This window comes from Thermobia domestica, chromosome 11, assembly GCF_964235325.1.
Source record: "Thermobia domestica chromosome 11, izTheDome1.hap1.1, whole genome shotgun sequence".
In the NCBI taxonomy this organism is placed as follows: Eukaryota; Metazoa; Arthropoda; class Insecta; order Zygentoma; family Lepismatidae; genus Thermobia; species Thermobia domestica.
In genome coordinates, this window is record NC_137464.1 from 240,600,835 (window position 1) to 240,627,625 (window position 26,791).

A 26,791-nucleotide genomic window follows, 5' to 3' on the forward strand; every position below is an offset into this window, starting at 1 on the left:
ATCTATGGTCATGTTAACCCGCCACGTACGAGGGATGACGCTCCCATCAAAGGAAAGGGAAGGAAGAAAGGATTGAAGAAGGAAGAAACAGGTCTGGGACTTGTATGTTAGGTACTATCCCGACATTTGCCTGATGCGATTGAGGAAAACCTCACTCAGAATGAATGGTCTGAAAAAGCTTTTATACTTTTTTAGACCCAGTTGTCCCTACCGCGCAACTTTTGAAATGCCCACCATTTCTGTTCTAGTAAGTTGGTAACACTGAACGTTACACGATTTCCATCTATAGTCTTTGTAGTTAGTAGTCATGGAGCGCCAAATAGCGCATGATTCTCATCTGTTTTCTGTACGGGTAGGAATAGAGCGCTTCACGATGGAACAACGTGTTGTCATAGTGGAAACTTATTACAAATGGGGTTACTATTGTGCAGAGACTGTTTCCAAACTCAGATTACGATAATGTGCTATTCGGCGCTCAGTGACTACTAACCACAAAGACAACAAATGAAAATCGTGTAATGTTCAGTGCTGCCAACTTACTGGGCATTTTAAAAGTTGCGTACTTTATGAGACACCCTTTATATATGCGAGTTATTTTCGGGTTAACACAATATACATTTTGTTTGCTTCTTTTATTGCTTTTTTTGAAAATATTCTTATACTTAACTAGCAGCGTTCACCCCGCTTCACTGCGGTCACCCCGGAACGCAATAAACTTTGTTACTTAGATAATTTTTACTTTTTCGCTTTATCGCCTGTCATTTATGTTAACCCGCCGAGTGACACGGTCATGCGGGTTGCATATAAATACGTTTATTTTTACATATGATGAACTATAACAAAGGATTTGTACGTTATGGACACTTGAATGGTCAATTATCTCAAGACACTGGTAATTAAAAATTAAAGTGATATGATAAAAACCATCTAGGGTCCAAATCCTAATAACCCCCCAAAAATGAAAGAAATTGGTTCAGCCGTATTAGCGTGATGAGGGAACAAAGGATTTGTACGTTCTCTTTTATATATAAGATAACTATTTTATGTTTATATTTACAAAAGCCACCAATGTTAAAATTAAATGAAATGAAATCTTTAAGTTTTACGTCCCACGATTATGCCGGTTAGGATAAAGGAGACGGTGATGATGAGAGATGAGTGAAATGGTGGAATGAAGAAAGTGGGAGCAAATAGGAGAACCCCGAGAAAACCCACGAGCACGGTATTTGTCCACTACAAAGTCCACATGGCGCGAGCTGGGATCGAACCAGGGACGCCTAGCACCGGAGGTGAACGCTCTGCCACTGAGCCACCGCGCCCCCTAATGTTAGAATTAAGTGTATCACTTTAGGATTATATGTATCACTCTTAGGAGACATCAAGTAACCATAAGTAACAATAGATACAAATTGTTATCTAGCACTGCATAGTCTTCATATACTTGCACAATACATGAATAAATTTTTAAAAAATCCAACACAATAAACACTGTCAACTGCATCAGTTTGTCAAATGTAACGTAATCGACACATAAACGGAAATAAATTGTAATTCTAGTTTAAATCATGACCTAAAACATATGCCTAGAGAGAACTCTTGCTCATTCTACAGGGTATCCAATATACAATGCAACCCGGAGTTTGGGATAGTAGAACTTTTGAACCTGAAGTGATACACGAATAATGGTTATACCAAAATGAAGCCTTGTTCATGCATATATTTTTAAACTAGGAAGCAACGGTTGAAGTACACTAGGAACCACACAGTGTTGCCAGATGTAACCAAACGTGTAAATCTTTTTTTTTTTTTTTTTTGCAAAACATATAAATTGACTCATAACTTATACGTATGGATGTTCTGTCCTTGATTTTCAGTTTTTTAGTTGGAGTAGCTTGGAAACTATGGAGCAAGAAAAAGAATTGTTCATTTCCACGGATACTAATCGGATGAGGCCTCTGTAAGGAGGAACTAGAGAAATCGTAGTTTTCATAAATTAACACTTTGAATTGGCAACTTTGCTGATGTTTCAGTGCATCAAAAAGTGTGTTAAGGATCTGTCTACATTATGCAATTCCTGAAAACAATAAAAAGCAAACTCAAATACAATATATATAATTGTATATTAAATACAATATATATAAATACAATAGTACAACAATATTAAATAAAATATATGTTTAAATATGTTTCAAGGCTCTTGTTTCTGCAAGTGTTAATAGTAAAGTTATTTTGCTCGCTAGCGAAGTTATGTAGCTATAAAATAAGTGTTAACACGTGGTTCAAAGTACGAAACTTGTTCAAGCTCAGTAAAGACACGAACTTTAACTGAATTACAAAAATTTATCCTCAGAATATCAAGGACAGAAATTCTTCACCTGAGCTTAAATGTTATTTACATATACGTATCTATCTATCTATCTATCTATCTATCTATCTATCTATCTATCTATCTATCTATCTATCTATCTATCTATCTATCTATCTATCTATCTATCTATCTATCTATCTATCTATCTATCTATCTATCTATCTATCTATCTAATAGCTGTTGCTCCCTTTACCTTTTTAAAAAAAAGCAACATAGATACTATTAATAATCTTATTTACGTGATTTTGTCGTTCCGCTTCCTACATAACTTGTATGTTAGGATTAATAGTAACCATATTTAAACCGTTACACAAAGAACGACTTATTTTCAACAGCATAAAAACATTTATTCGATTTTTCAAAAACTACGCATGATAGTTTACCCTAAAGTGTGCCATTTTTTTCTAGCTTGAAGCAGATTTTCTTCACCTTCAGCTCGTCTGATACATGTCCCATTTTCCACAATTTTATAGTTACTTAAAAATTAAAGTTTAATTTTTTTTATAATTTGGGAATATCCACAGTAACCACTATACACTGTTATGTTGGTAGTGTTGTAATGAAATGCTTGGTGAAGATAATACTTTGGCACCAGTTTCATCTTAACAAAATGATGTGGTTATCGTAAAACATTAATTCGTTTTGTTAGATTTTCTCTAAAATTAAGCAGGAGGATTTTAGACATAATTTTGTTCAGCTTAATCAAATCTATAGATTTTTATACATAAATATTCTTTGCACATTTTTGTCATTAGACGACAATCATAGTGTACACGGTAATTCGAAAGACAACACGGTAATTCGAAAGACCATAACCACCCTTATAAAAATGAAAGCAAGTATAGACAGCCGGAATTGATAATTTTAATGACATGTTAGGCGTGGGGAATCTTTATGGTGAGTGTCAGGTGAATGGCCACCATCTTGCTGCCAGCAAAAGTTGTGAAATGACTTTCGTGATCATCTGATCATATTTTGAAAAAGGTAAGTGGCATAGTTTCCATTTTTATGTACAAAGTTTGTAGTTTAATATAACATGGAAAATTATAAAGTGGAGTTTTTAAAACGTTTAGGTTGGCGTGCGTTCCAATTTACTACTATGTATATCTGTTTGGCCTTTTGAGTAATCAACTGTTTTCATTTGCCTAATACATTTGCATATTTCATAATAAAACGGCAATATTACTTTGCAGAGCATGAAGAGGATGTGATGGGTGTATGCAACTGTTTACCTCCTTGTACCGAAATTCACTATGATGCTGAAACATCTCATACAAGTTTCAACAGGACGGCCATGGCTGAGATATTTGGTAAAGATGAACAGTACGTTTTAGAGATAATTATTATATTAGTTCTTGTAATTATTTTTAGAAATTTGGAACGTGCTTAGACATTTTCGAAATATTATCTTCATTCGGTGGCAATATTAAATATATCGTACTTATTTGTAGTTCAACAATAGGTCCAGATAGTTGTAGATGGATGTCAGATTTTTGTAGGACAGGAAGCATTGTCTTTATCATCTTTATATATACACACAGGGTGTCTCAAAAGTCCTTTGACATAGGGTGACTGTTAATATCAGAGTTACAACAGAATCTAAAGGGAAAAACCATCTCCAAATATGATGTTTTCAATCTAAAGTGAAGGAATTTCTTAAATCGGACAAGATGTTTGCACTGTACACTCTTTATGCGCCCAATGTTAAATGAAAATCCAACGTTGGCATTTACCTGGACCCACAACATAAGTGAATGACGTTACTGTTTGAAATGGGGGCTGTCCATCGACACATTAGCGTAAAAGACAAGTAACTTCATCACTTATGTTCTGGGTCCAGGTAAATGGCAACGTTGCATTTTCATTTAGCATTGGGTGCCCAAACGTCTCGCCCAATTTTAAAAATTGCTTCACTTTAGATTGAAAACATCATATTTGGAGACGGTTTCCCCTCTTACATTTTGTTGTAACTCTGATAAAAACAGAGTAACCCTACGTCAGGGGACTTTTAAGACACCCTATACAGTGGTTGAAGTGAGACGGTATGCGGTGGTATGCCCTGCCGCCTCTGGTTTTTCAGTAATGAGGACATACCGTCTCTGTTTTTGCAGTCTTCAAGACAATATTTAAATAGCCGGTATGTTGAGTCAAAATTGTAATAAAACATACCGCCTCTACTTTTTTCCACTTCAAACATTGACCCTATATATATACACTGGGTGGGCTAGACTCAGTTAGGCAGTTTTAGTTCATTAATAATCAATCATTATTTTCTCCTCTGATAGTTCTTTTCGGCCCCACCCGGACATTCGAAGGAATGTCTATTTTACCTCAGGAAGAACCGTAATTATATTTATTCTTCTTCTTCGTCCCTCATGGGAAAAAGATAATGTGGTAGGATTTCATTTCTTTTCCACATCCCCGTGCCGTTGAACACCTTATGGTTCATCCGCCTTTTAGGACAGTTTCCCCTCCTAAGGACAAGAAGGTGCCCTAATGTCCACCCGCTCATCCGTTCTTTTAGGAGGCCGTTGGCAAATATGTTTTTGCACAATGTAACACATTTTTTTATACCATTTTAAATCACTTTTTCGCCATTAATCTTAAAACTTGCCAACAAATATTGTACAATTGAATAATTTGTGCTTGATTTTCATTCCAGCCTAATGTTGAATCGAGTATCCATTTTCTACAAGGAATTGCAGTTTATTGCGAGGCACAGAAGTGAGCTATATGGATTTATAGATTTTATAGGTACGTATTTACATGAAACTTGATGATTAATGGTTCCAGGTTCGATTCTTGATTGAAGTATAGCATTTACGGTGATCATATAGTCAGTGGTGGAGTTAGACCGGTATTGCATACCAGTAGTAAAGTAAGATGCTAGAAACTAAAAGCAACAGCGCATAGCTTCGTGAAGCAATTGGTAAGCAATTTTAATTATGTGGTAAGAAAATTAGGTTTAGGAAACGAAAGGTAATAGCATTAGGGTCAATGAATTGACCATAGTTCATTTGAGATGCAGTATTTGCTCGGCCATAGTTCTTTGTGGTGCCAGCAAATTTATTTTTAATCCTACCAGCGATTTGGAATAAGTGTCGTATCAAAAATTACATCATATCCCATTAAATATCATGATACCCTATCCCCTTTACTCTGTTTTTTAAAGGAACGAATGGGAAGGTTTTATTGGAATCTCGGTCTTCATTCGATGTTGTAGTATGAAATGATCGAATATCGAGATTTGTAGTTAAAAATGAAATGAAATGAAATCTTTGAGTTTTACGTATCCCGATTAGGCCGGCTAGCCTAAAGAAAACGATGATGATGAGAAATGAATGAAATGGTGGAATGAAGAAAGTGAGAGGAAACGGGTGAGCCCAAGGAAACCCACGCACACGGTGTTTGTCCACCACAAAGTTCACTTGGCGCGAGCTGGGATCGAACCAGGGTCCCTACTCACCAGAGGTGAACGCTCTACCACTGAACCACCGCGGCCACCTATTTTAAAATAAATTACAACTAGAATGGAAAAGGTTGAATTAGAACAGCCTATTAAATAACTGAATACACATAATTATTTAAGAAAAACTAAATTCACCTTGATTTAGCCTATGTTTGTGTGCGACGGATGGATCCCGAGTTATTAGGCTAAAATCTATTAAATCAACGAGGTTACGAATAGCTGTTATGGACATACAACAAAGTTTTCTAGTAACACAAGCCCATAGCTTAGAGAAATTTTGCAGGCAAAGGGTAGTAATAGTATATTTAGACATTAATTAGAGTACTTTCGGAGCTCCTTCGTGGCTGAGCGGTTAGTATATGCGCCTTTGGCGTGGTAGGCCCGGGTTCGATTCCCGGCAGGAGCTCATGTGGTTCGGATTCCACGTTAATCAGTAGGTGCACGTCTCATATAGCCTCGCTGCTGAACGAGACGTTAAACTCAACACAAGTCAAGTCAAGAGTACTTTGTCTACTCACGTGTTTGTGTGAAAATCCTGAAGCCTGTCTAGTTTGTAGTAGCATTACTCACTAAGGACTATAAAAATTTCATTTACCGAATTTAATTTAACACTGTCCAAAGTTTGAGTCTTTGATGTAAATTTTATGGTGCGGCGATACATACTTTAGAAAGCCAACAAGATAGTTTGTGTGATCCATTTTTTAAATTTTGTTTGCCGGAGCTCTTGTAGTATCAGTTCCCTGGTAATCACATTTTTTCTGTTAAACTTGTATAATAGAAATACTAAAAATTCTGATTAGGGCATCGAATCGGGTTATTTGACATCCTGAGAATCGTGTCCTCAAATTACTTTTTTAAAATTTGAACGATTTTTATTGGTGACCAAATTTGGAGAAGCAAATTCTTTAAATTTGGTGTTGTTTTCGCACTAAAACAATTGTCCATTCTTAACAACGTGATGATTAGCAATGATTTGATCCTTTGCATGCGTCTTCAATCAGTTTTGTTTCAATGTAAAATTAAGAAAAAGGGCAAATAATACAGTAGTGTAGACTCTTAGAGCCATAAATGATGCTAGAACTCTGATATAAGGATATGAGTAATTCAGATAAGTGTTTCAATTTATTACCAGAACGTGAGAGGAATAAATACAAAATTAAACACAATTTATACTAGTATCCTTGCAACTAACTATGACTTGATATTATTGACAGAAATTTGGTTAAATAATTATGTATACGATAATGAGTTCATTGATAGCAGATATAATGTATTTGGACAAGATAGGTTTGAAAGAATGGGTGGGGGTTCACCAATATCAGTTTCCAATAAATATCAAGTAAAGTAAATCGAGATGAATGTAGAGCATGTACAGATCGTTTGTGTCAAAGTAATGATAGGATTGAGCTCATATATTATAATTACTGTTTACTTTCCACCAAAGTCTAATATTGATACATAATACTTTTTTTTTTAATTTCGAAGATATACAGGGTGTCCGAGAAGTCCTTCCCTGATTACAGAAATTGATAACTCAGGCTAGAAATAAGATAGAAATATGAAACTGGTGTTGAATTGTTTACAAACTATAAAAGTTTTTGTCTGTGTTAGGTTTGTTCTGTTTTACCAAGTCTCAATTTTTTTGTTTTAGGTTTGTAGTACGTAAGTAAGAAGCCCAAGAAGCCATGCCAACCAACCAGGAGAAGGCACAGTGTGTCCTGTGGTACCATGAGACACGATCACCAACCACGGTGCAGAGACAGTTCCAGACAACATTTGGGAGGACTCCACCTGATGTCAAGAGCATTAAAGCCTGGTATGAGAAGTTCAGGAACACAGGGTCGGTTGCTGACCTTCCGAGGTCTGGTCGACTAAGAACCTCAGCAGACACGGTGGAGGCTGTGCGGCAGTCTTTTCTGAGAAGTCCTAAGAAATCGGTGCGCAGGGCCTCACGTGAATTACAGTTGCCCACGAACACGTGTACCAAATCTTGAAACCCTGCAGCAACGAATAACCACAGTCGTTGCATCGATCCCTCCAGTGATGCTGGCTAATGTGTGGATGGAAATTGAATATCGCCTAGATGTGCTACGTGCTACCAAGGGTGCTCATGTGGAAGTGTACTGATGTGACCAAAACTTTTATAGTTTGTAAACAATTCAACACCAGTTTCATATTTCTATCTTATTTCTAGCCTGAGTTATCAATTTCTGTAATCAGGGAAGGACTTCTCGGACACCCTGTACTTCAGTTTCAGTCTCATAGTAATTATTAGGGGATTTTAATATATCATCAATATCATATTACACTTATGACTTAATGAAGGATGATCATATATGTAAAACTCTTGCAAAATTTTAATCATTATTTAATTTACAGTTAGTCAATAATATAAAGAACAATAACGGAAGAACATTAGACTTAATAATAATATTTATCGAAGTGATAATTCATTAGTTACAGAAGGTTAATATCATCCACCATTATTGTATAAGTTTCCTATTGCTATGAAAATATCAAGTGTTATGTGTAGTGCTATTACTGTCTACAACTACTGTAAAGCTGATTTAAGTTGATTTATATAATTTATACAGAATGGATATTGGGAACAAATACGTGCTTATGAATATTCAAATGATGCCCTAAATTATTTTTATGCTGCATTGAATAAGGCAATTGATAAAAATGTCCCTAAAAGGAAACTGCATAATAAACGATTATATTCAAGCTGGTTTACTCCAGAAACAATAGGACTCTTAAAGGAGAAACTATTTCACAGAAAAAGAAGGAAAAGCTCATACTTTAATAACATTAAAGTTGTTGAATTATGAAAGAGTCTAAAAAAACTAATTAATCAGTCATACAAATCGTATATACATAAAGTCGAAGAGATCATTCAAGGAAACCCAAAGCTCTACTGGAACTTTGTTAATAATAAGAAAAGAAATTACAGAAACATAAGTCAAATGACACATGAAGGATAAAGTTTACATAGTACCTTCCCTTGGGGAGGGCGGGCGGGCGCCGAAGTAAGGGGGCGCAAAATTCGGGAGAAAAAGTAAAAAGATAAGAAAAAATACTTGAAATATATATATGTGGGGTGCCGTCTTTTACTCTCGCCCCGGGCGATGATTTTCCACGGCACGGCACTGAGTTTACAATCAAATAAGAAAATTGCTGATGCCTTTGCATATCATTTCAATAACATATGTATATTGCTTAAGTCCATCTTGTAGCGAAATACCTGAACAAACATATAATGAAGTGTCTTATTGCTTAGATATTAGTACAGTGACTAAAAATGAGTATAAAGATTCAATCAGAAGGTTAAAATCGAATAAACCTACAAGTTATGATGAAATTCCGACTTATACCTATGTTTAAAGGATGTACAGCTATACTTTGTATGCCTCTGTGTTACATATACAATCTCATATTAAAAACTCAATGCATCCAGACACTTGGAAGAGAAGTAAAATTACACCCATATTGAAATCTGGAAACCCTAATGCAGTTAAAAACTATCGGCCGATATTTCTTATATCTACACCATCAAAAATATTTGAACAAATTATATACAAGCGAATATATACGTATGTCAAGCCATTTACTTCTTCTAATCAACATGGGTTTTATCCTAACTGGAGTATGGCTACAAACTTAGTCGCCTTTACTATGTAGCTATTTGATTCTTCTAATGACAGTCATTCTGTAGATGTTATTTATACGGATTTTTCGAAAGCCTTCGATAAAATAGATCATACAATCTTACTTCAGAAGTTGCCAAAATTTGGTTTATCCTATCACGTATTGAGGATAGTCTCTTCTTACATAAATGGACGTAAACATTTCGTTAAGTATAGACAGGCAAAGTCATTTACGTCTGAAGTGAAATCTGGCATACCACAAGGATCAAAGTTGGAACTATTACTTTTTTCTGTTATTTATAAACGATCTTCAACGTGTCATAAAATTTTTAGAATGACTTTTATTTGCTAATGATCTTAAAATGTACAAGAAAATAACTAATTCTATATATCATTTCGAGTTGCAGAACGATTTAAATAAATTCTATGAATGGTTGCTGAACAACACAATTAACTTTAATGTAAGCAAGTGTTTTGCAATTAGACTAGGCAATATACTTCTCTTAACTTTGAATAAAAATGCATGAGAAGTTAATTAAGAGAATAACTAATACAGTGAAACCTCCTTTAATGGACACCTCTATAATACGGACATATTTTTGTCCCGGCAAAAATATATGTTCTATTACGGAACAAAACCCTCCCTTTTACGGACACTCAGATACGGACGCGGACAGTCCTTTTTCCCCCAAACGTTCCAATAGTCTCTTCATAACGGACAGGAATTATTCTCGGTTTTGCGTTATATTACAATAGACAGAAAAGTCTTTTCTCTACAAGTGTATCTATCATGAGTCTAGATCTGGTGAACCATTAAACAGAACAGCTTCAAGCTGAACTTGAAACTGTTCTTTTCTTCTATCCGCAGTAAGCTGCTTTCTGGTGGAAATCCTAGAAAATCTTCAATGAGCAATAACACTCATGTAGGGTCAGTCGTATGACCAAAAATTTTATGTCAAAGATCTTCCATTTCCTAACAAATTTAAGCTTTTTTCCTTCTGGGCCTTGCATCTTTCCCGATAATTTCATAGATAACAAAACAAACATTGTTTTACAATAACATTTTTAGCAAGCAATATTTCGTCTCTTACTTTTTGGAAAAAGCAATATTTTTCTTATGATACTGAAACTAGTTGAAGTTTTCTCTATTTCCTTTCTCACTTTCTCCAAGAGGATATTCTTTGTGATGGGGCTGGGTCAATAAACATATGCACTCAAATAACTTGCCTTTTCATCCATTCTGCCAACGAAGATACCACTCCAGTACACAAATACACACACACATGTTTCTTCAGCAACCGTACTGAGGATTCTCAAAGGGCACTTACTAATGAGTTTTGTTACCCTTCTAAAGGAAAAAAAAAGCATACCTGTTTCGCTAAACAAAAGAGTTTAACCGGTTGCAGTATGCGAATATATTAAACACATCCTCCAGCAATAATATTATTTAACAGAAATGAATTTCTCCTTCATCTTTCCTAGTAATTCAAGTAGGTACTAAATCGAGTATTTTCGTCTTGAATTTTACGTATTTACGCTCATACATGATGTATTTATTGTATATTACTGCATACAATTACCTTTGTGAGAAATTAAATTTCTGTAACCTTTCTGTAACTGACACCTCTCAGTAACGGACAAAAATTCATGTCCCATTGGTGTCCGTTATTCATAGGTTTCACTGTATAAAAGATCTAGGTATAATTTTAGACAGTAGACTTACTTACTATCAACATATGGAAAAATGTGTTAATGAAGCATACGAAGCTCTTGGTTATCTATTGTGGAATTCTAAAGAACTTATAAATAACTCAACTTCAATAACATTATTTAATAGTTTTATTAGAAACAAGCTAGAATATATCTCGATAGTGTGGAATCTATATTACAAATGTTACAGTAAGAAAATTGAGAGAATACAAAATATTTTTTTGTGATATCTATAATATAAGAAATACAAGAAATCCTCATGTAAAGAAAATATATCATACAAGAAATCCTCATGTAAAGAAACTATATCATAAAATACAAGAAATCCTCATGTAAAGAAAATATATCATACAAGAAATCCTATGCAAAGAAAATATATCATACAAGAAATCCTTATGTAAAGAAAATATATCATACAAGAAATCCTCATGTAAAGAAAATATATCATACAAGAAATCCTCATGTAAAGAAAATATATCATACAAGAAATCCTCATGTAAAGAAACTATATCATAAAATACAAGAAATCCTCATGTTAAGAAAATATATCATACAAGAAATCCTCATGTAAAGAAAATATATCATACAAGAAATCCTTATGTAAAGAAACTATATCATACAAGAAATCCTCATGTAAAGAAACTATATCATACAAGAAATCCTCATGTAAAGAAACTATATCATACAAGAAATCCTCATGTAAAGAAACTATATCATACAAGAAATCCTCATGTAAAGAAAATATATAATACAAAACATTAATCCAAGAACTTAAGTGTAGTACTTTACATGCAAGAAGACAAATTGCAGACCACTTGTTTCTATATAAATTAGTTAAATGGTATATTTGAAAATGAAGAGCTTTAATACTTAAAACATTTAACGAACTAGACAAACGTTCTATTGTAATATATATATATATATATATATATATATATATATATATATATATATATATATATATATATATATATATATATATATATATATATATATATATATATATATATATATATAATATGATATTGCATCAAAACTCACCACTGGTGACAATTGCAAGGCAATACAATATCTTAAATAGAGATAATACAAAAATGGATTTTTTCTATGCCATGTTAATTTATATCTCAATTTTCAGTTTTGTATTTTGTTTGTACCAACTATGTATGTATACTGTGTATTGCTACGTTCCTCATTTTTATTTTATTTTTATTCTTTTTTCATGCCGATGACGTATATTGAATAGAGGATGATAGAAGAACAATAGAAAGAAATGCAGAGTTCTTATTAAACGCTTGCAGGGACATGGGTTTAGAAGTAATTGCAGAAAAACTAAATGCATGGAAGTTCGTTGGGATCGTAATACGAAAAATGATGTATGCGTTAAAATATCAAATAATACTTTCGATAAAGTGGATATCTTCAAATATCTAGGATAAATATTAACAGACGAAAATCATATTCACGAGGAAATTAAATGTCGACTAAAAGCAGAGAATTCATGTTAATAATCAGTTCAAAATCTCTTGTCGTCGCGAATTCTGTCAAGGAATATGAAGCTTAAAATATATAAAACTATAACCATGCCTGTTGTTCTGAGTGGTTGCGAAACAGGGTCGCTTAGTCTGGAGGAAGAACGTAGACTGAAAGTATCTAAGAACAAGATCCTGAGATGAATATTCGGATCCAAAAGGAGCGGGAATGGGGAATGGCGGAAACTTCACAACGAGAAACTACATAATTTATACAGTTTATCAAACATTGTTAGGGTTATTAAGTCTAGGAGGCTCAGGTAAGCAGGTCATGTAGCCAGGATGTAAGAAAGTCAGTGGCGGATCCAAGGGGGGGCAATCGCCCCGATCGCCCCTTCAGAAGAGGAAACTTTCTTATTTTATATATATAAATAAAACACATCCCAGAGTTTGGAGCTCTTAAAAGTAGCTCTAAGTAGCAGTATTACAACCCACCGCCCTCCCCAGAAGTCCGTCCTGGATCCGCCCCTGAAGAAAGTACAACAGATTTTAAAGTCTTAACTGGAATTCTAATCGGAAAACGACCATTAGGCAGACCTAAGCGCAGATAGGAGGACAATATTAAGATGAATCTCGCAGAAATCGGCATACAAACTAGAAACTGAATCCAGTTGGCTAAGTATAGAAGTCAGTGGAGAGGTTTTGTGAACGCGGCATTTGAACCTCGGGGTTCCATAGACCATAGAGTTAGTTAGTTAGTTATTCTTTTTGTCTTTTTCATTTTCATTTCCCAGTGTTCCTTACTATGCATTTTAGTTTGCATTATTAATTTATTATCATAATTATTATTAAGTATTATTTTATTTGTAATATGTGCTGTTAATCTCGTTCTTATGTATTCTAATACCTATTGTAAAGGGAGGAACAGCTCTGTTATAGGTAAAAATAAATAAATACAGGGTGCGGCACGTAAAACCGGCCCGTAAAGTGAACACATAAAATGAAATGTAATGTATTGAATATGATTAACTACAACATATAAATGAAATGTAATGTATTGAATATGACTACTCACCTTCACAGCAGCCTTCATAGCAGGTGCTGAAAGTGTCCTCCGCCCACTTCAACACACATGTGAGCACGATTGAGGAGATTCATATATACCCTTGTCAGTTCTTGTGTTGTAATGCTATTGGTGACATCCTGGATCCTGGTCTTGAGTTCTTCAATTGTGTGTGGATTTGTTTCGTATACTCTTCCCTTTAACAGTCCCCATAAGTAAAAGTCACACGTGGACAAGTCTGGTGACCGAGGAGGCCACAAGCCTTTGCTGATTGTCCTCTCTGGTGTAAACATCTCATGCACAAGGGACAATGATGCAGCTGATGTGTGGCATGTTGCACCGTCCTGCTGAAAGTAACATAACTGACGCTCCTCTTCGGTCAAGTGTGTATAAAACTCCTCCAGGATTCCCATATACACGTCACTGTTCACTGTCGTCTCAAAGAATATGGGCCCAATAACGCGTGTGGCGGAAATGGCACACCAAACACCAATCTTCTCATCATGCAATGGTACCTGGTGGATTGCGTGTGGATTTTCTGTCGACCAATACCGGTTGTTTTGGGAATTTACGTACCCAGACAGGTGGAACCACGCCTCGTTACTCATGATGAGCATTAGTGGATCCAAGAAACCACTGGCAACATTGCTCAACAGCCATGAACAGAAATGCACGTCAGGCTCCTTCAGTTCTTGCACAACACTTATCCGGTACGGTTTTAACTTCAGTCCCCTTAAAACACGTCTGCAACTTCTCTCACTCGCATGAACCTGTTGACTCAATCTCCTGGTTGACTTTCGAGGACTTCTTGTCATTATCTCCTCCACCTGCATCTTTAATTCAGGTGTGCAGACAGATGGTCGTCTGTTCCTGGGAGCATTTTGAACCGATCCTGTACGCCGCCATTTTTCAATCAATTCCTGAATGGTGCTTTTTGCTGGCACGGAACGTCCTGGAAATTTCTCCCGAAACAAATTCTTTGTTTCACAAAAGATCCAGTGAGAATGAACCCTTCAACAATGACAACACGCTCGGGTATCGAATACGGCATTATCACACACTGACACTCACTCGGCTTAACACAACGAGGCCTTTTTCTCAACTGGTTTCGACAAGTTTCACTGGCTGCGGCTGCATGTGACTGCTGCAGGTCACGTAAGTCGACCCGACCTCGACACGCCATCTCTTGGTAGGAAGGTAGATTATTTAAGTGTTGCCAAAAACACAATATACCAGAATATTACGACGGGCCGGTTTTACGTGCCGCACCCTGTATAAATCAGTGGAAAATAGAGAAGAATAATTTCTCGTATAAGTAACTGAAACAAGGAAAGAGTACGTTCTCATATAAATCGGTAACAAACGAAAAGAGTACTTACTCAAAAAAGTCAATGAAAAATCAATGATAAAATGAAAACTCCTCCTCCATATAAAGCAATGAAAAAGGAAATGAAAAATTTCTCATATAAATCACTAAAAAAGAGGAATTAGCACTTAACCGATCATCATATAAATCAATGGAGTAAAAATAAAGATAGCGCCAAAACTGATAGCCGTTAATGTAGTGTTTAGTTTGTTTTACCTATCGTTAAATAACCAACATTACATAAGTATATTGGTTATTTATTTAAATATTCGGTTAAATATTTCAATGTTATTTTCCTGATATATTTCTTTTTTTTTTTTTTTTTCAAAAATATATTGTCTTAATTTTAATTTTCTTTCAGCCAATTGCGGAGGAATCCTCGGTCTGTGCTTAGGATTTAGTTTCCTGAGCCTAGTGGAGATCGTGTATTTCGTAACTATTCGATTGGCCACGAAGTTGGGGGTCCTACCACGCTTCTGTCGCTTTGAGGAGTGTTTGACATCGAAGAAAAACGACCAACATCAATGTTAATAATGGCAGCAACACAAGTTTTACAATTATTTGTATTAATATTCCTGTCTCTACTGTATTGTAGTGGTCAGTTTGTCACGTGCATGAGAGATAGTGTTCTTAAGCAATCTCATACACAAAAGTGACTCAGTGTGTTATTTATGTAAGGTATATTCCAGAATTTGTTTCGTGTGAGTTACGTTGTCTTACGAGTTTTTTTTTTTTTTTAATTTAAGTATCTTTTACGTCCTTATGCATAGGGATACCATACCCTGAAATGAGAAAGTGCAGACATAATTAAATTTAGAATGTACCGTGCTCCTTACCTGGCTGATATGGTGGACTAGGCATATAATAAGGGCAATAATAAGAAATGGAATCATAGCGATAACATGATTTAACTAATACGTATCCAAATATGATAATATGTTCACGAAACACTAGCATAGCAAAATATGCGGACGGAAATTTTTACTCTCAAAATGTGGACATGTCCGCGTAAATGCTAAAGTATGCTTACTTATATAAAACCGAGATTATGATATACAGCAACTACCATTAACATGGGTTCAAATCATGACTACGGCTTGAATTCAATGCAGTTGGCGAGAGCGCAGGCCGTTTCTCACCAGACTACTTCGCATCGAAGAAAGCTGGATTTATAAGACAATACCGCCAGTCTTGGATAATTTATATTCCAATCCATATACACAGTGTATCTACTAAATTTTAAGACAGGCATTACCAAAAAATAATACAGAAGAGAATTACCTTGATTGGCTGCTAATCTTCAATAGATGATCATCCTTGTTGTATACAGGTAATTGCATCGCTGTATAGCTTCTGGATTCCTTTCTGCAAGTTTTCTAGTCCGACAGTGTTGAGTTCCTTCGTCACAGCCCTTTGGATGTCCGAAATTGAGCCGAAATGTTTTCTTTTCAACGTCATTTTGACCTTTTGACCTTTGAAAACAAGAAATAGTCTGCAGGGACCAGGTGAGGAGAGTAGAGCGAAGGTGAAACGACACCCGGTCTTCTTTTTTGCTCTGCTGTCGGATTGTGGGACACAAATCTGCAACAAATCTTCCTCTTTTGTAGATCTTGTTTCACGACCTTCCGAATAGTATCTTCAAGTCTAAGCAATCATTCTTAGGGACTGACAACGATTTTCAGCCATTTTTTCCGCGCTTCTTCAACATTTTCGTCAGTTCGAAATATTACCGGATGGTCATGTCTAAGGTCGTCCGTGACCGCTTCCCGACCCTCATGAAAACTACGATGCCACAAAAAATGTTTGATCGAGAAAGAGCATCATTGTTTTAAGCTGCTTGAAACATGTCCACGGTCTCCGTGGCTGATTTGCCAAATTTTAATCAAAACTTGATGACTATTCTCTGCTCCACTTTACTATCCATGACGAACAAGGAAAACACAGTTCACTGAAATCACTAACTCACAAAACTCGGAACATAGAATTGTGAATTCTTCACACAATGCACAACACACTTGGTACTAAAAGCTACACACAATAACCAGCGGTTATCTTACAGTATCGTCAGTTTTGAAATTTAGTAGACACACTGTGTATACTTTTATATTATTCACTGACTATAGTATTAAATTAATATGAATGAGTACGGATCTGAGGGATAATAGATAGACAAAATGTAGTGGAAGGTAAAAGAATCAGTTACTACAGATAATTTAATTTAACTTGACCAACTTCCTCTCAAGTCAGGTTGTAAGTTTACTTATTGTTTTCGCTACAACAAAATATGTGTGTCTGTGCCACGTCTTTATGGCCAACTGACTATCACGTGTTCTTTATATGTACGTGGTCCCGGATTCTATTATTTGTGAAATTGATTGTCTCAGAGACACAAACCAAAATTGTGGGTTATGTTCCATTTTAAGCAGTGCGTTTCGACTCAGATAGTTTCCTCATGCTTTAAAGGGGTGCTAAACTCTAACACATATAGCCTCTTCATGTTGAAAAAGAACACAAACTCTGACTCATATAGCTTCCTCATGTTGAGAAAGAACATTAAACTCTGACTTATATAGCCTCTCCATGTTGAAAAGGACGCTAAACTCTGACTCATATAGCCTTCTAATGTTGAAAACGAATACCGAACTCTGATTTATAAACTTTTCATGTGGTAAAAGGACGCAAAACTGACTCACATAGCCTCCTAATGTTCGAAAAGGATGCCAATATCTGACTCATATAGCCTCCTCATGTTAAAAAAAGACGCTAAACTCTGACTCATATAGCTTCCTAATGTTGAAAACGAACACTGAACTCTGACTCATATAACCTCTTCATGTTGAAAAAGGACTAAACTCTCCCTTATAAAGCTCCTCATGTTAAAAAAAAAAAAAAAAAAAAAAAAAAACACTAAATTCTGATTCAAATAGCTTCCTCGTGCTGAAAAAAGACGCTAAACTCTGACTCATATACTCTTCTCATGTTGAGAAAGATAATAAAGTCAATTGGGTTTCGTGAATCAATTTTCCCGATGTTACTACTTGAAATGCACCTCGTCACTAACGAGACTCATCACCTATTTACCTTCTATGGACCTTGTGGTTAACCTATTAACAAATTTTCATTATTATGTTTCATTTAAATTTAAACTTGACTGGTAACAGGTTATATATATTGTACTATTTTGAGCACTATTCGTTGTTACATACAATATGATTTGTCTTAAATTGAAATATAATAAATAAATTAATAAATAAAGGAAAAAAAATTAACAAATACATATTGTTAGAAGCCGCGAGCCTCCATATAAGAGACAACTGTAAAAACGGCTGCCAATCGTAATGATCAACCGTAGTTTCTTTCTTAGGCCGAAAAATATTGGCCAAAAGACAGAATAGCTGAGCCGAGGGACAGCACTATGAGTAATACAACAAAGCTTTGTGCAACATATTCACTGGAACACATGCTAAAGAATGGCTTCTCCCACGTTATGACAGACACACACAATCATTGCACTCAGAGCTCTCCTTGCATCCTCTCCTGTCTCCTGCATCGGCTTGGCTGATCTTCCTTTGGTCAACGTGCGTGTGTGTATTTACGTTTACAGGATACACTTTATAAAGGAAATAAAATTTCTATGAAAGTACACTTAGGTATGAAAGAAATGAAATTCTGTGTGTGTGCACAAGGGATTGTAAAGAAATATGTACATTAATTGCACAAGACAATCAAGTCTATTTGTGTGTGTGTGTGTGTGTGTGTGTGTGTGTGTGTGTGGTCATTTTGGACATACAGTGATACCTGGAGTCATGAACACCTATAGTTACGAACAAATCGGCCCACTAACACAATTTCCGAACAAAGTCACGCGCCACCCGCGAACGATGTCTCGGCGCACAAATATACGCATTTGGTTTCTCAGGTTTCGCACTGTGAACTGTCGTTGCGTTGTTTTTGATACATACTTTTTCATTCTCTTTGCATCAAATTAAATTTCATTATTGTTACTCCTTCTCTCCTACGATCTACCTGTCTTACAGCCACAAAGGTAAAATTATAATGTATATCTTATATTGCTATATGTATTTGCCACACGTAAATCAATAAACAAGTAAAAAATCGATGTTTCTTGGGCAGGCGATCGGATTAATTATATTTGCATTGATTTTAAGGGTAAAAATTGTTTCGGTTTGCTAACATTTCGGTTTACGAACAACGTTATGGAACGGATTAAGTTCGTAACCCGAGGTACCACTGTATTTCATCTTTGTGATCTCTTTCTGAAACTCATTTCAGAGCATTTACTTTCAGATAATTCTTGTAGTACAAAAATACTTTTACATGCATTTAAGAGTATCGTACAAATTTTATGCCTCCTTTCCTCACAATTTGGTAATTTGACTTGCTTCTCTTTTGTACTCTGAACGCTCCCCTCTTAACTGATCAAACATCAGCGTGTCCTAACCTATAATAATCTATAATAACATGTTAATATCTCATGTGTTAATGTTGACTAAAAAGCATTATCAGGTATGCGTAATGTAATTAAAATGAAATAAAGTTATATTAGAACTATATTTAACCATTTAGAAATTTATGATTTCCTTATGCTTGCCCAGTCTTTCCATCGTTTAGGAAGTATTTTAATTAGCTAAACGTTTGCTATGCGTTTAAGTAGCTAAATGATTTTTAAGACGTTTAATTAGCTGAACGTGTTTATAAGACGTTTAATTTGCTAAATGTACAGTACAATGCGTTTAAATTAGCTAAATGTTGTGTAAGATTTTAATTAGTTAAAAGCATTGCAAGCCGCTTAAGTTGTTTAACATATTATAAACCGCTTAATAAGTTAAATTTACTTACTTTTAATAAACTATCATCAGATGTTTTATTAGCTAAACATATTATAAGACATTTTATTAGCTAGTCTTGTTAGACGTTTAATTACCTAAGCGTATTGCAAGGCGTCTTATTAGCTAATTTATTGTAATTCGTTTAATTAGCTAAAAGTTTTGCAAGTTGTTTAATTAGTTGAGTACCGTATTTTGCGAGTCGTTTAATTAGCTAAACGTTTTATGAGATGTTTAATTAGTTCTGAGATAGTAAACTTTTCGACATTTGTATGTTATTAAACATTTGGAATAATTGAGCGTTTGAAACATTTACATGTTTCAAATTTCGAGCCTTCGCTAGTACTGTGTTTACACATGCTGTAAATTGTCAATGTTTACTTGAATCCCAAAAGAAAATTTGCAGAAAAATAAGTTGGAGAAAAGTATGTTTACTTCGTATACTTGATGCAAGTTTACCTCGAAATAAAGATTTAAGTTCACTTTTTTCTCTTGTGTTTTCTTTAACCTAAATACCGGTAATATTTGTGATATTTTCAAGTTAATGATGATGAAAAAACTACATGAAAATCTATGGGTACAATGTTGTACAGCATAATATTATATTACTTTGGATCGTATCTACGATCTTTCGATCCAGAAGTTACAGTATGTAACGTGCCTCGATGGACGCCGTTCTGGGCCACTGGATATTAGATCCAGGACAACTGTATAAAGTATTTAAGGGGTTAGAGTTGTTAGACCTATTTTCTCTATCATAAGAAATTAACTGGTGTATTATCAAATCTATGGCTAAAGATTATGAATCTGAATAAATTTAACATTAAATTCAAATATATTAATAATACACTTACGAACTACACTAGAAATATACCATTTTATAGGTAATTCAATATCAGGTTCTTTTAAACGGAAAGTCAGTATATTATCTTTTCTTATTTTATTTAGAAAAAACAAAAAAAAAATTGAATTATCAAAAATGTATCGAAAATTCTGATTAGATATTGAAACAATTGAAGAAAATATTAACAGTTATGAAATATCTAAGTACATTCTCCATTCATACAAGCCAACACGTGTTCAAGTATGTTCATAGGATACATTAACTGACACTACTTGATTAATACTATAATACATTAAATTGTGGATAACTAATAGATTTTGAATTCCTCCTTAAATTCAATAAGAATTTAGAATAATTAAATATATCTCACAATATGATAAATTGAATAAATTACTAGTATTTAAATTGAAAAAGTATAACACTCACCATTTGACAATGACAATTATATGCCTTGTTAAATACCAGCCAGAAGGAGTATTTCACAATATTGCCTCTGAATTCCATCAAATAATCACACAATTCGACACCAATTACAGATTTATATAAATTATAATATTATATAACACTTGATTAACTTCAGGAGAACTTTAACACTTTTAGACAACTCGAATAGTAAATTACTTGAAACTTTTGAAGAATTACCGTATTCCGATTAAATATGTTATAGAACCAGTATAATTTCGATGTGCCCAGTTCTACATTTCGTTCCGAATGGCCGCTTAGGTAACCCGCAGCTCATTCGAAACTCAGTAGTTCTATACTTTTCCTCTAGAGGCGCTGCATATGCCGAGTGTTCGGATGTTTAACATAACCTCTAGGATAACATGGTTTCTTTCTTTCTTTTTCTTTTTTTTATATATAACCAAAATAAAGTGTGATAAAAGTTATCACACGCAACAAGTAATACTACTAAGCAATCTTTCCTTAGGCGCAGTGAGAGAAGAAAACTGATGTTTAGTCTAAAAAAATCCACAGAGTCAAAATTTAAGTAGAACTCTAAACCACACATAAGATTCTTTGTACCAGGTTGCGTACAAGTTTGTTGCTTAATAGAATCACTCTGTATAGCAAATAAGCGAAAATCATGAAATGAAATCATTGAGTTTTACGCCCCACGGTTATGCCGGTTAGGCTAAAGAAGACGGTGATGATGAGCAATGAATGAAATGGTGGAATGAAGAAAGTGGGAGAAAACGGGAGAACTCCGAGAAAACCCACGCACACGGTGTTTGTCCATCACAAAGTTCATTTGGCGGGGGCTGGGATCGAACCCAGGACCCCAAGCACCAGACGTGAACGCTCTACCACTGAGCCACCGCAGCCCAAGCGAAAAATCACGTTTGTTCTCGGCAAGCGTGTACAGAATTTAGAAAAATCATATCTAATGGAAGGAGAAGAAGTGCCTTTTCTCCTGAGTAAACAAAATCATGCACTAAATGTCCAAAATAATATATATCAGGGGCGTAGCGACCTTCAACGCTATTTCTCTTTTCCTGAGTAAACAGAACAATGTATTAAATGTTCAGAATAATTTGTGTCACGGCTGTAGTGTCTATGGGAGCACTGGAAGTGCCGCTTCTTCCGAATAGACTGAATAATGCATTAAATATTCATAATAGTATATATCAGGGACGTAGGTCGGTGGAAGATGTAGAAACATTCCTTTCCTTAAATAAACAGAATAATACACTAATAGGGATTGTGCAAGAATGATTTAAGAATAATTAAAAAAAAATTAACGATGTTGGATACCCGGGACATTTTTGTTTTTGATATATTGATTAATATAATAATTATATTTTTCCGTTTATGACCCATTGATTTACATATGAATAATTTTCCCGTTTTTGACCCATTGATTTATATAGAAATTATTTTCCCGTTTTATTTTATCTGAACTGGAATTTTAAATGTTTATTTTTACTGATTTCTTCTTCAAATCTATTTAAAAAATTACTTAGTTCGTCAAAATTAAACTTTCTGATATGTATTTTGAAAATTTAACAATCAACTTTTAGTGTAAGTAACTCTAAATTTATAAATAATGCAAATTTTAAAAATACAAGATACATTTCACAGGATGTAAACAGAAAACTCATATCATTAAAATTTCAATTCATTTTAAAGAAAATAGAAAAAAATAATTCTCCATATAAATCAATGGACTAAAATAAACAAAGATGGCGTGAGTATTCGACACCGTTAAGAATAAGCGGAAAACCGCGCTTAGCCGTTTATGAAACTCATCAATTTGCAAGCCAATTTGATATAAAGATACTTACCAATTTAATGGGAACACTTAAGAAAGTTGCAACTTACCAGATTAATGTGTCGTGGCATCACATTTCGCCTTCAGAACAACACTCATGCGGCATGGAATGGAATCAAAGAAATCGTCAATTGTAGTGAAAGTGGAATATTACACTATTCCGCGTAAAAGTACATGACTCAGTTCCGTGAAAGAGGATGGAAACGGAAATCTGCTCCGGATTTGAGTTTCCAAAACGTACCACATATATTCCTTGTGTTCAGGTCTGGGGATCTGGCAGACCCAAGTTTCTCAAATTACGCTACACAGCTTCAATTGTATGAATGGGTGCTTTATCATCCTGGTTTATGGCATTATTACCCAGAAACAACATCTGGACCTCAGGATCTCTAAAATGGTAACATAATTACCGAGTAGTGATGTAACCGGTAAGTATCAGCACATGACTCATTGGAAATTAGGATATTGCGTAAAACAACACAAACCCGTAGCTATGTTTCACGGTTGACTGGATACACTGCGGCCAATATGATTCTTTGGGCGTTCGCCGTAAATAAAGACGGTCAGTGTATTAAAATAAAATGAACAACGGCTAATTAAATCATCAAGTTTCCAGTCATCAATGATCCTTGTTGCATGCTTACGGCATCGCTGGCAATATGTTAGGGCGCGATGGTCCCTTATGAGTTGTTTCGTCCGTGCAACCGAACTGCATTAGTGTATGTTATGTACTTCGAGACCTTCAGATTGTGGCAGCAGCTTCCTGAGTTCCTCCGTCACTGACTCTCCTGAATGACAATCTGTTTTAAATTTAGCGAGATCTGTCACTGAGAGTTTCCTTCCGGTCACTGTTCCTTGTCGCCAACGTAGTTTTGCGGTGAGTTTTATAGCCCATCATCACCTTGAACATTGTGTCTCGTGACACACCCAAAATACCTGCCAGTTTCGTCACGCTGACACGAATCAGTTCACTGCACATTACCGTTCTACTGCTCTTCATGTAGTACGGAGTTCGCCGTAAAATACCACCACCAACAGCCCTACATAGCGGTCTCCGTCTTACTGTTATCTGATGTGTTTCCAGCTCCAGGTGCTTCCAAAAATCTGTAATTTTTAAATTGAATACCTTTTGGCATATATTTATACGGGGTACGAATGTTATCCCGTATTTTTGTTTGTAATCAAATATTTTTTTAATGATGTTGCTATCGACCAGCTGTTTACAAGGGAAGAGACAACTTGGGGAAATTTTCCCTGATTTTTATTTCTTTGATAAAGATGCTAGTTGCGTTCTTCCTTCCTTATACAGGTTGTTTCCTAAAACACCGACAACGTTTGGGAGGGGATTCCTGACACCAAGATACGACAAGAAGTATAGACCAACCTGGGTGCACAAATGCTTCCTTTCACAGTTTTAGGCCGCCGAAAACATGAAAAAATGAACTTTAAAGGTCCATAGCTTCAATACTATGGGATCTACCCTAGTCGGGTCAAGACTTCACTTAAGAACTAGTATGTGCAATATCCAAATACCTATGTTCCAGAATCCTGTGGTACTTCTGCAACAGTTTTTAGAGAGGTAGTTGGTGAGTACTTCAAACTATATGGCCTTAACCAAACTCCCTCTATAAGAATTTTTGCGTGAGTACCGCAAGATTCTGAAACCTATATTTATGGATAGGGCACATATTTTAGTTTCTAAGTGAAGTCTAGACCCGACTACGGCAGGTCCCATAGTTTTGGAGCTATGGACCTTTAAATTTGATCTTTCATGTTTTTGGCAGCCCATAACTCCGAAAGGAAGCATTTGTGCACCCAGGTTGGTGTATACATTTTGTCCTATCTTGGTGTCAGGAATCACCTCCCAAACGTTGTCGGTGTTGTTTTGAAACACCCTGTATTCAGTCATCCATTACGTTTTGTGTTGTGTAGTCACACAAGCCCCATAGACACCAAAGAAATATACTTTCCCGTACAATATCCACACGAAAAACCTTTGTAATCCACCCAATACTGGACACTTACTTGTGACAAAAGGCTTCCTTTGACAAACGATCCTTAAGAGCCTGCCTTACTAAAAATAATACAAAATTTCCCATTTTTCTTTTGCTTATTTATTCATAAGTGAAAGGAGATTATAAAATACAACTTACCACAATCGTAGATAATGTTATTCTACAACAAAAAATATGAACCTGAAGAATTGTCAGTGTTGCCATCCATAGAAATTACAGTGTTGCCAGAATTACAATTTCCCTAAAATCTAATTTAAGGCTGCGAGTAGGGGAACGAACCCCACTGCATTTGATTATGTATAATGTTGTTTTGGTTTGTTGTGAACTACTTTTTAAATAAGAGCTGTATTTAGTTTGTAATAAACAAAATAGTTTTAACACACAGTTATTACAATTAAATAATAACGTTATTTAAAATTTAGTTCCCAACAAACCAAAATAACATGATATGTAATCAAATGCAGTTGAGTTCGTTCCTCTAGTCGCTGTTTTAACTTAGATTTTAGGGGAATTGTAATTCTGGCAACACTGTAATTTCTATGGTTGGCAACACTGAAAATTCTTCAGAGCCATATTTTCTGTTGTAGAATAACATTATCTATGATTGTAGTAAGTTGCATTTTATTATCTCCTCACACTTATGAGTAAGCAAGCAAAAGACAAATGGTAAATTTTGTAAATTTTTAGTAAAGCAGGCTCTTAAATTAGAATATCATTGACTCGTATTGTGTTACGAGCGGGCTGAAACACCTTAGACGTTATAATATACGAAAAAGTAAAAGCAAAAAGTTGTTGTATTAGCCTGAAATGTATAATTAAAATTAATTGTTTGTCTCATTTGAATAATGAAGCGATCAATGCAAGGGTTGATAAATAAATTAATGAATAATACTCGTGTTTTTGCAACTAGTAATCTTGATTCATACACAGGGCCGGCGAGAGGGGAGGGCAGGAGGGGCCAGAGCCCTGGGGCCCGGGGCCCCAAAGGGGGCCCGGCGGCCGAGGATAAAGAATTACTAAATGTTGTATATTCTTGCTCAGTTCGCTTCCAATCAGTGCGCTCTTTGTGTAACAATTTTTGTGTACTGTGGTCTTGCAAAGAAATGAAAGGTGATCAGATCCAAGAACAAGCAGTTGCACTAGTTCAGCGATACTCAAAAGATTTAGGAGATGATCTTTCTGATGAACTGCATAGCCTGAAATTGATATATTCAGCCAATTTTGGTGAGAAAACGATTTCACCATGGGATCTCCTAAATAACATCAAAACTTTGAATCTAGAAACTTTATTTCCAAATCTGACAGTGGCCCTTCGTTTATTCCCCACAATCCCTGCTACCGTTGCTAGTGCAGAGCGCTGTTTCTCTCTGTTAAATAGAGTAAAAAATGTTTTACGCTCTACAGTATGTCAAGACAGATTATCAAGCTTAGGCTTGTTGGAAGTGGAGACAGAACTTATCAAGTGTACCAATCTGGATCCTATCATTGATGAATTCGCCCTGAAAAAGGCCAGAAAGGGAATTTTGTTGTAACTATACGTAGAAAAGGATACATTGTAACTGTAACAGTTGTCTAGTTGTAATACATATAATAAATTTCTCCTACAGACACTATTAATATCACATTATTAATCACACTATAGTTAATTTAAGCAATATTTCATTGAAGTAACTAAATTAGGCCTAATGCCTCATGTCTCTAATTAAGGAAGACTAACTGCA

The 26,791-nt window shown here is 35.2% G+C and overlaps 1 protein-coding gene across 1 annotated transcript in view; it reads left to right on the top strand.

Moving 5' to 3' along the window:
• The window catches only part of LOC145664855 (pickpocket protein 28-like), a 102,348-nt gene extending 81,929 nt beyond the window's left edge, over positions 1–20,419 (top strand). The window contains exons 9-11 of the mRNA XM_081731878.1: positions 3,562–3,691; positions 5,031–5,122; positions 15,457–20,419. Coding sequence (XP_081588004.1) covers positions 3,562–3,691; positions 5,031–5,122; positions 15,457–15,626 — 392 coding nt within the window. The 3' untranslated portion in view covers positions 15,627–20,419. The remainder of the gene's footprint in view (positions 1–3,561; positions 3,692–5,030; positions 5,123–15,456) is intronic.
• The last annotated feature ends 6,372 nt before the right edge of the window (positions 20,420–26,791 follow it).